This window comes from Kryptolebias marmoratus, linkage group LG18 (assembly GCF_001649575.2).
Source record: "Kryptolebias marmoratus isolate JLee-2015 linkage group LG18, ASM164957v2, whole genome shotgun sequence".
NCBI lineage: Eukaryota > Metazoa > Chordata > Actinopteri > Cyprinodontiformes > Rivulidae > Kryptolebias > Kryptolebias marmoratus.
Genome location: NC_051447.1, coordinates 5,717,273 through 5,730,526, shown reverse-complemented (window position 1 = coordinate 5,730,526; position 13,254 = coordinate 5,717,273). Strand labels below are relative to the sequence as shown.

The 13,254-nt window shown below is 40.1% G+C and overlaps 2 protein-coding genes, 1 long non-coding RNA gene and 1 pseudogene across 3 annotated transcripts in view; all 4 read right to left on the bottom strand.

Moving 5' to 3' along the window:
• LOC112450367 overlaps window positions 1-5,628 on the bottom strand; it is a 14,902-nt gene extending 9,274 nt beyond the window's left edge. Inside the window, exons 1-2 of the long non-coding RNA XR_003038956.2 lie at window positions 5,429-5,628; window positions 5,272-5,340 (exon numbers count right to left, since the gene is read on the bottom strand). This is a non-coding gene — a long non-coding RNA (uncharacterized LOC112450367). The remainder of the gene's footprint in view (window positions 1-5,271; window positions 5,341-5,428) is intronic.
• A 914-nt stretch (window positions 5,629-6,542) lies between these two features.
• echdc3 (enoyl CoA hydratase domain containing 3) lies at window positions 6,543-9,744 on the bottom strand. The gene is made up of 6 exons (XM_017411626.3): window positions 9,562-9,744; window positions 8,785-8,906; window positions 8,589-8,686; window positions 8,143-8,343; window positions 7,023-7,201; window positions 6,543-6,817 (listed from the first exon to the last, which is right to left on the bottom strand). Exons 1-6 carry the CDS (start codon window positions 9,699-9,701, stop codon window positions 6,664-6,666), a joined length of 894 nt encoding a protein of 297 aa, XP_017267115.1. The 5' UTR covers window positions 9,702-9,744; the 3' UTR covers window positions 6,543-6,663.
• A 103-nt stretch (window positions 9,745-9,847) lies between these two features.
• LOC108233271 (nuclear factor 7, ovary-like) lies at window positions 9,848-12,528 on the bottom strand. Its single transcript, XM_017411625.3, has one exon. It carries the CDS (start codon window positions 12,340-12,342, stop codon window positions 10,945-10,947), a length of 1,398 nt encoding a protein of 465 aa, XP_017267114.1. The 5' UTR covers window positions 12,343-12,528; the 3' UTR covers window positions 9,848-10,944.
• Window positions 12,529-12,680: 152 nt separating this feature from the next.
• LOC119617931 lies at window positions 12,681-13,217 on the bottom strand (annotated as a pseudogene).
• Between the last annotated feature and the right edge of the window lie 37 nt (window positions 13,218-13,254).

The window sequence follows — 13,254 nt, the reverse complement described above, 5'->3', positions numbered from 1 at the left end:
AGTATGGGGTACCAGGCCCTTTGATACGGGCTGTTAGGTCCCTTTATGACCGGTGTCAGAGCTTGGTCTGCATTGCCGGCAGTAAGTCGGACTCGTTTCCGGTGAGAGTTGGACTCTGCCAAGGTTGCCCTTTGTCATCGATTCTGTTCATAACATTTATGGACAGAATTTCTAGGTGCAGCCAAGGTGTTGAGGTACTAATCTAAGCTGCCAAAATGCTGATGTTTTGATGTATTAAATGTATAAGACAAGTAAAGCGAACCAAGATCAAAAGAAACTTCCAGTCTCTCTTTAGGGTCACTACTTCCTGACAGCACTCTTAATAAGACATCCTGACAGAAGATACAACCTCAAACAAGCAGCCCAATACCAACACTGTACAAGAAGGGGAGCCAACTATTTCCTGAGGAAGCTGAGATCCTTCAATGTTTGGTAAAAACTCTCCAACATCTTATTGCAGTCTGCTGCGGTCAGTGGACTGTTCTTTGCAGTGGTTTGTTGGGGCAGCAGCACTGGAGCCAGTGACACAAACGGGCTAAATGAGCTTATTAAGGCAGGCTCCATTATCGACTACAAACAGGACACTGGACAAACTGACGTCTACTACAGACAATCCGGTCCACCCTGTGAAAAGCCAGTTGTTTTAACAGAACGATACAGTTCCCCTGCCCTGAGCCATCACGCTGTTTAATTCCTCCTCCATTTCAAAAAGATCTGTTTGATTTTTAGTTTCAGCCCCATTTGGTTTCCATTTTTGTATGTTTGTGTTTTCAGGCAGTTCACAAGCTGCAACAAAAATTTCTTGGCCTTTGGGATTAATTAAATTTAGCTACCTACCTACCCATCTGTAAAAAAAATGTTATGTACGGTCTAATCCATCACTACACAGTGCTACTGTAAAAATGTAAATTAAGTGTACCCTGCAATCTTTGCACTACCATTGTCTTAATTTGTGTGCATTGGTTCTTGTTTCCTTTTTGCTCCTTTCCTTTTTGAATGTTGTCTTTAATGTCTAAAAAAGATATTGAACTTGTGACAAACCAATTTCCCTCAAAGGATCAATAAAGTATTTTCTATTCTATTGGGTTTTTCCAAAGCTGCAAGAGCAGCAGTAAATCCAAAAATGTGGTAGAAACAAAAAAAATAAAAATAACGACCAATTACTGACAAGGATGCTTCAATGCTTATGCAGAGGCACCGTAAACTAGAAGTCACAGCTTAAAGAAACTAACTCCCTTACTGAATAACTTCCATCCAAAACATTACATGCATTTCATATTTTTTTTTAAAAATGGTAAAGCAAACATTTCTCCATGAAAAGAAACCATGTTATGTGAAAAAATGGTTCTACAAGAAACTATGTTAGAGTAGTAAACAAGCACCGACTCTGGTTTTAAGCGTCAACACTATACCACCATCTTGTGGCCATTTGATAAAACTACAAACTCAGTCATGAAAGTTTTGCACTCAGATAATATTCAGCATTTTGAAAGTTTAAGACTTTGCATAGAACAAAGTTTAACTTAAAATATTCAGTCAAATTTATGAGCGCTTCTGCCCTATAAAATCTACAGCAGATTTTATATTATTTTCTAAGAAAAATAACCAAACCACTAAATTTATACCAATATTTCTGCATCATGTTCATATTCTGTAACTCCCCTCACCCCACTCTCTTTAGTTCCTTCCTAAAAAGACATGTTTTTGGAAAGAGCTGTGTGACAAAAATAATACCCGACCCTGGAGACTTATGACATACCAAAGATTAAATGATTGGCTTGACAGATAGATTCAGCCACAACACTGATCTGAGGGCAACAGCCAGTTGTTTAGGTTTTTTTTTTTATACTTATAAAAGCTAAACAAACTATGTTCACAGAGATATCCATCACCTCACTACCAAAGAAAAACAACTAATCCTGCACAGCATCTACCCACAAACCATCAGTCACAGCAGGTTAAAGGTACGCATTCCAAGCTGTAAAATAAAACAAAAAGATTTTCCTAAACTATATGAAATGGTGCTGCATGAAAGAGTTTACTCCAGTTGTGTTCCAGATATGCAATTCTGAAATGCAGGTACGCACTCAATGTAAACAAAGCACTCAGATAAAACCACCAAAAACTATGTGGAAGCTGGCCATAGTCTAGGTAAATAAGTATGTCAGAATCTGACAAATGTCGGATCGAGGAGAAGACGTTCCGGTGGAAATATAAAAGATTAGATTTTACGGCAAATTATTGTCTGAAATATTTGAGGAGCACACCGTAACAAATTCATATTGGTTATATTTTTCAGGAGAATGGCTGAAACACACCTCGTTTAATCGTTTTCAAACCCTATATGCATACTTTACTCATCAAATCTGAGCGTAAATACAAACCAAACAATCAAAATTGTCAGAATTATCTATCCCTAATGGCTCTTCTGTAGACGGCGCCATTGTTGACCTAATTTCAGTCACTTTGACTGTTGTGGGTAAACAAGTTGTAGTTGGCAGCCTTTAACAAGTTCTGCTTTAAAGGACACATTACCCACCAATATGAGAAAAATATTGTGCCAATTTTGGTTCTTACTTTGTCTTCATGACATTGCAATGATTACCATAAAAACACCAACTGTGTCAAGGCTATATAATGTTTTCACTGCACTTCCTTAACCCTGCCTAATAAACAAAAGACATGAGTTTAAATTGTACAGCTGTCTGAGTACTAAATCAATGAGTTCATAAATCAGGCAGCTTGACAAATATTCATTGATCATATAGTTCTTCATAATGATATTGGACACCAAGCACAAAAATAAGACAATTAGCTTTTCACCCTTTCATTCATTTGAAACATGGTAAAGTCAGGGTAAGTAGGAATAAAAAGCAACTGGAGAAACTGCATTTCCTGTGAAAATGCAGTGTGAACGCTTATTGCTGAATGATTTAGCTGAAAGCTGCTAAAGTGTACTTGAAATACTTCAGAACTAAGCAGAAAAGAGGACATGGGAACCCTAGCCCTAAGAATCAACTGCAGAGAAGAATTAGCATTAGCAGGACAAAAAAATAGAAAAACTAAAGCTGAATTTGCATTTAGGAGGCTTGAATTATCATTACCAAGGCAGAATGTTAGCATAGAGCAGAGTTTTATGCCACTTTTCCACCGGCTCTACAACAGAAGCCCCACTCTATTTTACTAAACTTATGGGGATTCTCCTGAGACTTCAGGAAGAGCAACCAATGAGTGAACAGGAGCTGAGCTTGCGCCACCCACGAAGCAAGGCTGACCCGGCTGGCCCTACTCCGAAGCAGGGACCGGCCTCGGAAAAAATGCTGGTGGAAACACGCGCAAAGCAAGCGGAGTAGAGTGGAGCCGGTACCTTTAGAGCCGGTAGAAAAGGGGCATTAGAAGTCTCCCATGCTCTGTAGCACGGAAGAAGTAGCATTAACAGGGTAGAATTAACAAAAACCAGGGCTGAATTAGCAATTAAAGCTGGATTTATACTTGGATGCGTTGATCACAGCGCAGTGTCATGCCACATGGTCGTGCACTTCCGAATTTCTGTAACTTGGTGTGGACCCTGTGCACCACACTTCATTAGAAATGGATGCCAACTGCTAACTGTCCTTATAATTTCATTTATGTAGTCAACATTTCATTCAAAGCAAATAAATCAATGAAAGTCGAACTGAATGCTTTAAGTTTAAACATCCTCTCTGCATCATAGCCATAAACACAACAGCTCTTCCTCCTGAATATGTGCAGCCATATTTGGTGTGTGACAACTGTCTGCTCTCTTTTTTAACCACATTTTCACTGGTTATGCAGCGTACTTCCCTGTCTTTTCAAAGAATACAACGTAAGCGTCAAGTATAAAAGCCTACACCGCTCGCTCAGGTCCGTGCACGGAGCCCTGCGCGACTATAACTGAGCTTTAACATGGTTGAATTAGCATTCACAGGGCATAAGTAGCATTAGTTTTACACACATGACGGCAGACGCACTGACTTGGTGTGTAACTGGGTTATTTTGTGAAAACATAAATCTTATTCTTAGTAGTGGCTTTGCTGCAATGTTGCGATGCTGACAACTGCACAGCTGATGTCAGTACAGCTGATATCTGCATCGGCTTATATTTATACCCAGCTTTGTTCTGCGTAACTATGATGCAGACTAAGAACTTGATAAGTACACAACTGTTTGCACAGTCTGTTTACAAAATAAAAACATAGTAATCAGCATTAATAAACAACCATTAACATACATTACATTACTAATAAAAATCAATCTTCATTCTTATATGTACACAATGGATGGGTGCTTGAAAAAATATATGATATACGATACAATTTAACTGTCCACCAATTTAAAATAAAGGGGAAAATAACCATAAAACTGCTTAACTTCTTCAACCGACATGCTAACGATGGCTAACGTTTAGCCTAACAGCAGGTAACGGTCACCTGAACAGTAGCAAACATTTAGGTTAGCGGCAATTAACAGTAACTTCCAATACATACACATAAATATCCCAAAAAGGCATCAATGTCAACAAAACGACGTCCTGAACCTTCAAAGGAAAACTCCCAACAACAGTACACAACTATTACATAAACACATGACCCACCTGGGAAAACAGAAATCATATTCTTAGTGGCTTGGCTGCTGACGTCAGTACAGCTGATGACTGCTTTACTTCTGTTTATACAGATTTATTACACCAAAAATTACTAAAAATCATCTAGTAATTGCGAGTCTGAGCCACACGGCATAAATAAGTAAAACACAGATAATAAAATAAGAAATTGTTGAGGGGGTGACTTCAAATGGCTCAATAATCCTGGGTGCCACACGAGCAGGATATAATTAGCTAAAGCCTTGGCTGAATTAGCATTAGCAGAGGTAATACTAGCATAAAAATGATGAATTAGAAAGCAAAGAGCAGGTTTTACAAGAGTTGAACAGGGCTCCGTTCATTTTCAATGACAGAAAAATGGCGGAAAAAGCTTAATTTTCACAAATACCAAAAGTCATAGCTGGAATGGTATTAATGAGCTGAGCAGTTAAAAATGTCTGAAATAGCACAAAATTGCACAGATGCCGAAAAGCAAGAGGAATAGTTAAAGTAATGAATGATAATGTCTCAAAGTCGAAAGGTCAAAAGCTAAAAAACATGGTTCATGGACAACAAGCACCGCAGCCTTAATCTGGCAAGCAAAAACAGAAACCACAAAGTATTTCTAAGACAAAAAAACAATTTACAGTAGGTCAAATTTCACTCACCGACAGCTGCCCAAATCTGGCGTTTGACGTCATGAATGGTCGGCCGCGTGGTGCGAGCTGCTGTTTGAGCTAAAAACAAAGAAAACATTTTGAAACTTTACATTTTGAAACCCATAATGCGTTCATAAACCAAAAAGGCCACAATAAAAACACTTACCGCTGTTCAAAGTGAAATTAAACAGACGAAAATCTTCAATAAATGTGTTTTCGTGGCTGAACGTGACTTAGTTCCGTTCATCTGACGAAAACAAAATGGCGACCGGAAGTGACCCGACTTTTTCTAATCGTCGTTAAAAAAAGATATTTTTACTCTTAAGTTGTTTTAACCTCATTTAAGACGTACAGTAAACGAAAACTAATACAATATTTCATGATTATAAATACGTGATGATAATAAATTAAAACCGAACACAATTTAAAGCCAGCTTCTTGATTAAACCTAGTCGTTTTCATATTTCACTGGGATTTCCTGTACGAAAATAAAATACTGTAATAATAATTATAACAAAGATTCCATTTTTGATTGAAATTTTAATTCAAAATGACAGGGTGTTTTACAATATTTATTGAAGCAGTTGCACAAAAATAGTACTAAGGTATCAGAAACACACTAACATCATTTAATAAGGAAAATATAGCAGTTCTTCTCATTGTGATTTGCACCATTACTCCACTCAGCTACCAATATTAGGATTTATTGGTGTCATCCTACTACTCCTGATTCCAAAAAGCAAATAAAAATGTGATATTAAAAATATTTAAGGCTGTGTGGTTAATACTGGTTCTTAAGAAGGCCTTTGATTTAAAACAAGTCAACAAGCCTTTCTGTGTGGCTCGCAGGCTTTAATTTATAATTTGGTCTGAGTTTTTCAAAGACAGAAATTAGGAAAAAAAAAAAAAATTAAAAAGACTGTAATACAGTCGAAGCACAATGTCCTACTGGTCCAATGTTGTGCTTTTAGCTTGCATTTGCATTTAACTTTAAATTTAGAATCTGATTACAATTTACAGGTTACATCACAGATTGGTAAAAGCAGCTGATGTGTCTCCCAACAGTAAAGTACTCCATAGTTTGTATTCATCATATTATTAAAGCAATTAACAGAAATTCAGAGCAGCATTTAGCTTGAGGCTATTAAATGACAGACCCATTGAGGATTTTCTGGTCATATCCATAATGCAGTTTATAGATGCACAGTGGTTCAGTTTTTTTTAGTCTTTGTAAAACAGAGGTAATGGTCATTGAACATCAAGACATCATCTTAAACGTATACATTTGTGATGTTTATTTCACTAGCAGCACAATCAACCTTTTGACAAAAGATTGGTTTCGATTAGTGAAAACCACGTGTCCCCATGTAATCCACGAATCATGGCGTCTCCAAGTGTTGGTCAGTCATGGGCTTTTTCAGTTTTATGGCTCCACACTGGCCTGCGTTTCTCAAGGAAGGCCCTAATCCCCTCCTGCCCATCTCTCAGAGCCAGGTTATCCACCATCACCTTGGAGGCGGTAGAATACGCTGCATCTCTGCCTAGAGCCATTTGTCTATGGAGCAAATAAAAAAAAAATTTTAAAAAGTGAACCAAACATCAGTTACTATTTTCAAATGCTTAAGGAACAAAGGCTACAATTAAAAAAAACTTTCAGGAATTCACTGAAACATTCAAATGATATCTCAATGTTTGATGCAAAGAAAAAAAAAACTACAAAAATGTAAAAACGTGGGTTCGTTCGCTGAACAAACTCTTACCTCTGGAAAGTGGCTTTGCCGAGAGTTACAACAGCTCGACTGGTTTCACACACTCTCCTTGCAATGGCCAACGTCTCCTCCTCCAGTCGCTGCTCTGGCACCACCTTACTTATCAGGCCGTGCAGCAGAGCATCCTGAGCTGAGATGGGCGTTCCTGTTAGCAACATCTCCATGACAACCTTTTAGAACAAAGGAAGGTGAGGGATGTGTTAATTCACACTTGATGCCAGAGTTTACTGGTATCGTAATTAATATTAAAAAAAAAAAAAAAACTGAAAACATCTAATTCCTTTTTGTTTCATATGATCAGCATTAAAAAAAAACTAACTAAAAGGTATTTAGTTGAATTGGCTGCAAACCACTGATGATCTGTAACTAGGAAAAACAGTCCCGGCTCTTATTTGTAATGACTTTATGCAGAGGAGTAAGAGGTAAAATGCAGTTAATCCATGGATTTTGGGGCATTTAAAAAAAAAAAAAAAAACTAAAAAAAGTTAGTTTTACAGTTCAGCTCTTTTTAATCTGGATTTTTCCACAAGAAAAAGCTAAATCTACAGTCTATGTTGTTGTTTTTTTTCAACGCTAGATTACTTACATCATTTGAAAACTTGTAAAATAAGTTAATTTCAGAAGGTAAATTAAAACATAACCAGACTTTATTGGAGAAAAAACAAGCAGAATTTAAATAGGACAATTAATTTGAGGTAAATAATCAGATGGCTGCGCTGGTTTTGGATTTGATAAAACCCAGTAGGACAACAGCTGCTTGAGCAGCTTGGATTCTGCACCTCTTCTGACTCTGAGACCTCCATTTCCAAATAAAATGCTAAATTTCCTTTTTATATGATAAGAGGACGCGGGACCACCGAGCAACAGTCCAGTTCTTTTTGTCAGCCCAGGTAAGATGCTCCTGACATCGTCTCTAGCGCTTCACAGTTCCCTCACAGAGAATCTATGAGGCACACCAGACCCAACAATACAAACAGTGGGCTTAGAGAATTATTGGCCCCATAAAACCTGAACACTAAGCAGTCTCCACAAATAAAGAAGCTGCCTTTTGTTTAAGAGAGCTGCTTAAGTAAACAGGAAGCCTCCGCTTGATTGAAGCTCCTTCCAGTACCTTTCTTGGCACCGCTCTGCCAATAGCCACTGCCGGCGTCGAGCAGAACAGACCGACGTTAACCCCCGGCGTGCCGAACGTGGACCTCTCCGTCGCCACAACAATGTCACAGCTGGCGACAAGCTGGCAACCGGCCGCCGTGGCAACACCGTTTACCATGGCGATCACCGGAACCGGGACGTCTTGTATCAGAGTCATCACCTGAAACACAGGAGCCAGATCATTATTTAACATGTCTGCAAGGAAAAAAATAAAAACAAGATTGTTTTTGTTATTTATCTGTTGAAGCTGCTGCAGAAGTGCCAGCAGACGAAAAGTGAAAACATGGCAGTTTTGTCCCTTTCTTTAATCTGTTTTATGTCATTTTAAACTGAACATATTTAGCCGTTTAGCTACAACAACTATGTTGTAAGGAAATGAAGGCATAAAGGCAGAGACGAGGTTACCTTCGTGCAGGTGTCAAACACCTTCGTGTGAAACTCCCGTCCCTGAGCTGATGTCAACTCCTTCAAGTCATGTCCAGAAGAAAACACTGGACCTCTGGCTGGAAAACACACACGATACGGTGATGGATCAGACATGCCCCCCCCCCNCCCCACACACACACACACACACACACACACACGTATTATAACAACTGACCAGATATGATGATAACTCTGAGACCCTCGTTGTCAACATCAGTCAGGATGTTCTCTCTGAGCGAGTCCAGCATCGACAGGGACAGAGCGTTCCTTTTCTTTGGATTATTTAAAATGATCCTCCTGGAAGAAAAGCATGTAAAAATGTTACTTGACTTAAGTGTAGTAAATGAGGTCCTTGCAGAGAAAACAAAAAAAAAACAAAAAAACGTTTCAATCCAAGCAGGATGTTGACAACAGTCATAGAACACTGACATCCAAACTGACTCAAAATCCTACAGTGAGGTGTTAATTTGACTTTCCCAAGAAAATAAAAAATAAAATAAACATGAACATGAATTAATCAAAGTGGTTTGTGATTTAACTAATTCTAATGTTTCATCATTTTATATGAAAGATTTTGTAAATGAATCTCCCCTGGTTGAGCTGAGAATCAAATAGAGTGAATACTGTAAATAAATAAATGAATAAATACACAAGAAAAATAAATTTTTAGTTAGTGAATTTTTAGAATTGCCTGTTGTCATTTTGTTTAATTCTAAAACCATTGATTTTGTACCCATTGCTTCTCACACTGACAACGCAAACCACTGCAATTTTACAATAATAATAATATTACTGATGCCGAATTTGATTTAAGATCCTTACAGATGCATCGACATACTTTGTGTACCATTAGAGCAAGCAGTGTTGGTAAAGTTTCATTTTCTGCTTAAATACGGCGTTTTATTACAGGAGTTCCGGTGAGCGAAGAGAATAACCCGTTTAATGACGTCACCTGATCCCGTTGTTTTCTTGTCTCAGCGTCAGCGGTTCCGGTTCGGTCTGAGAGCAGCACCGAGAGGCGGAGAGCAGCGGTGTTTTTGTGCTCAGCTGAAATACACCAACACCTCTGCACAGCAAGCTGCGAGCCGCCATGTTTGCGCTTTGTTTACCTTTTTCCAGTCCCACTTCCGGGTATGACGAGTCGAAATGTCACGTGACCTCAGACCGTCGGATCAGAATGTCAAAGAATGAAAAACTAAAGAAAGACATGGTAAAATACTGATATATTTGCAAATTTCTTCCATTTTAAACTTTATTTACTTGATCTTACATATTTCAAGTTGATATCTGACTGCATCCTAAACAGTTTTTATGATGACTTCAATAAAAAGCAGAAAAAAACATTTTTTCTTTACTCAGAATGCATCACTTTACTTGTAATACTTGACAAAAATGAATGATATTGGTCAAAATTATTAGATTTTTACTCGTTATTTTATTTGAAAGCAACTACCCCCAAAAGCAATCAAAATTTAATTATTTTAATGTCCAGTTCAGCATGAAAATCCTATCCAAACTAGTTACATTTTATACATTTTAGCTTCAATTTGACTTGCATACAGCTAGCTGTAACATAAAATATTTCTTCACAAAATTAGTTTTTCTATAATCATTAATTAGTAAAATTAGTTAAAATACATCTTTATTAAAACGGAACTGCTCTGGCATGAAAAATACCAGCAATCACAAATACTAAAAGCTTTTAATTTTCTAAATAATACAGTTAAAGTGCTGTAAAATAAACTTACAACATAATTAAAATAAAATACATAAGACAAATATGAATTCAGTATATATACACATGGATTTTGCTGTTATAATCAAAAAAGTGAACCATATTTTTAACTGTGACAGTGGTTTGAATCTTCTGAATATCCAAAAATATATGTTTAATACGTAACAATGTGTCAGTGGTACTTCCTACAAGCTTTAAGTGTGCCAGAAGTACAGATGATGACAGTAAGTGGGGTTTTTTTCTTGTGTAAAAATCATAATAAAAGCAGCTTGAGAGCTTTTAACAAAACATATCACTGCAAACTAATCAAAGACTGCTAAATATGTCACCAAAAGCTGCCATTTTGTTTGGTTTACTATTTAAAATGAATTTATTTCTTCAAAACTTCTGTTAGAGACTGATTCTCACATTTAACGAGAACATTGGTAATGCGTTTACCTACAAATATCACGGAGTGAGTCCAAACTTGAACTAGTTTTTTTTTAATTTTACCACCATAATTTCATTGTTTGGCTCATCCCAGCTTTTCCTAACCTTATTTTATCTTTTTTTTTTAACCAGCATCAGATCCAACTTAGAGTAAGAAAAGGAATGAAACACTTAATCTTGTTGCTCGACGACAACAGAGATCTTCCGAGCTGCTATTTTAATTGGGACTCCACTCCAGGTGCTGATGTAGGGAAACATCCTCTCAGTGAAAGTGTGTGTGAAGGTGTGTATGTGAGCGTCTGTGTCTGCGTCCAGAAAGGACAGCTGTCCTCTGTCGTAGTCCAGGAGAACTCTGACTCTGCTGGGGTTCTTCGTCAGCGACACGTCGGTTCCTGTATCTGACGGGGAGAGTGTTTTATACTCGCCTCCGCAGAACATGAGCCTGAACAGTCCGGGCCATATGACCCCTTTCCTGGGATTGGACTCGGTCACTGCACCCAACACGTAGGAGGTGTTGTCGCCCACCTCCACCTCCCAGCTGTGACGGCCTGAGGTAAAACCCTCGGAGCCCACCACGGAAACGAAGGTGTCGACCCGCTCTGGGTTATCGGGAAGCTCCTGCTTCCCCTGGCCCTGCCTCAGAGCGCTCAGCTCCTCGGACAGAGTGAGGTCCGGATGAGCCGTGTTCGGATCCAGGATTACCGGGCTGTAGGAGACCAGCTCCTTCATCCTGTGCCACACGTTGAAGCTGAGGTTGCCCAGGTGTTTGGCCACGTCGATCAGAGTTCCTGAGGCCAGCTCGGGGTCGTCGGCCGGTGGCTGTCGGACTCTTTCTGCCGTTTCCTTGTAGCCCTGCAGGAACAACGCGTTGTGTGCTTTCAGCTGCTCCTCCGTGGTTTTAATTATATCTGAAAGAGCCGAGATGTCTCTGCTCAGAGCAGCGATCTTCTCCTTCATCAGTCGGCTCTTCTGCTCCTCCTCTTCTCTCAGTGAGACCAACCTGGCTTCCTCTTCCTCGTCCAGGAACCGGTGAAGCCTCCTGAACTCCTCCTGGATCCTCCTAAGAGCACTTCCAGCCTGAACCTTGACGTGAGCCGCGGTTTCATCGCAGCTTCCTTTCACTCGCCGAAGGAGCCTCAGCTTCTTTTTTAAGCTCTGTAGAGAGTCGTGGAGCTGCGCCCTCAGCTCCTGACCCGCCTCGTCAACAAGCCGGACCTGGTGCTCGGCGTGCGCTCCCGAGTCTGTGCATACGCCGCAGACGAGCTGCCGGTCGTCCAGGCAGAAGAAGCCGAGCTTCTCCGAGTGCGTGCTGCAGGTCAGCTCAGATTCGGCCGCCGAGGCCCTCGCCAGTAAAACGGCGTCGCATTCGGTCTTCAGCGTAAAGTCAAAAGGAGGTATCGTCTTTGAACTCCTTCGCTTGCAGAGTGGACACGCAGAGGTTTGCCCGTCCTTCCAAAACGTCCACAAGCAGTCGTGACAGAAGTTGTGATCACATGACAGGATGACTGGATTTCTATAAACGTCGCTGCAGATGGGGCAGAAAAGGGCTTCCTCTGTCTTAGAAGCCATCTAATCTGGGCGGCTAGTTTCGCTTTGTCGTCTGCTTATAAAGCTTTCCCCCCTTTCTGTACGTTACCGCCGGCGGTGCTCCCAGAATTCCACGCAACACTGCTCCTGTCCTCCTTCGAGAACAAATGTTGAGCTTGATCCGAAAGGCGAGAGTTGTTGTTTCTCCTCCTCTTCGTACGTGCCACCTGTGTGTGATGAAGACGAACCGGTTTGCTTCCTGATTTACCTGAAACGCAGGGGGTGGAGCCTGATAAGGAGCACAGCTAATAAAAGACACATTTAAATTCATTCAAATTCAAAGATACTTTATTAATCCCAAAGGGAAATTAAATGTTGATGTAGCTCATAATCCTGGTTTTGTTAAAGAGTTGATGGCTGTGGGCAGGAAGGATCTCTTGTAGCGGTCTGTCTCGATTTGTCCTCTGTCCTGGTGTCCTCAGAGTCCCACCAGGTGAGCCTCGCTGGCCTCCTGCAGAGCCATAACGGCCAAGCTCTGGAAGCATAGATCGGTCTTGAAATCCTGGGCGATCTCCTGGACCAGGTGCTGAAAGGGCAGCTTCTGGGTGAGCAGCTCAATGAACTTCTGGTAGTGGTGCTCCCTCCCTGAGAGCCACGGTGCTGGGCCTGTAGAGATGAGGCTTCTTCACTCCACTGGTGGTCGGGGTGCTCCTTCGGGAAGCTTTTGTGGCAAGCTGCTTCCTGGGAGCTTTACCTCTGGTGGATAAATGGGCGGTCTGCTTGGTTTTGGCCATGACTGGAGCTCAGGGTTCTTCATATTTAACGCTTGTTGTTAGGTTACGCATCATAACAAAATGCCCAAAAGTAAAAAGGCTTCAGTAAAAATCCTTCTAGCAGCACAGCATCTGATACCAAAGATAGTAATCATCCAAAAAAGTGATTTACATCCAGAAA

Coding starts and splice junctions, on each gene's coding strand:
- LOC108233271 (XM_017411625.3), bottom strand. CDS start 12,342: ATGGCTTCTAAGACAGAGGAAGCCCTTTTCTGCCCCATCTGCAGCGAC.
- echdc3 (XM_017411626.3), bottom strand. CDS start 9,701: ATGGCGGCTCGCAGCTTGCTGTGCAGAGGTGTTGGTGTATTTCAGCTG. Junction 8,907..9,561: donor CAAGAAAACAACGGGATCAG/GTGACGTCATTA, acceptor CTTTTCTTCCAG/GAGGATCATTTTAAATAATC. Junction 7,202..8,142: donor GCAGAGCGGTGCCAAGAAAG/GTACTGGAAGGA, acceptor TTGTTCTAAAAG/GTTGTCATGGAGATGTTGCT.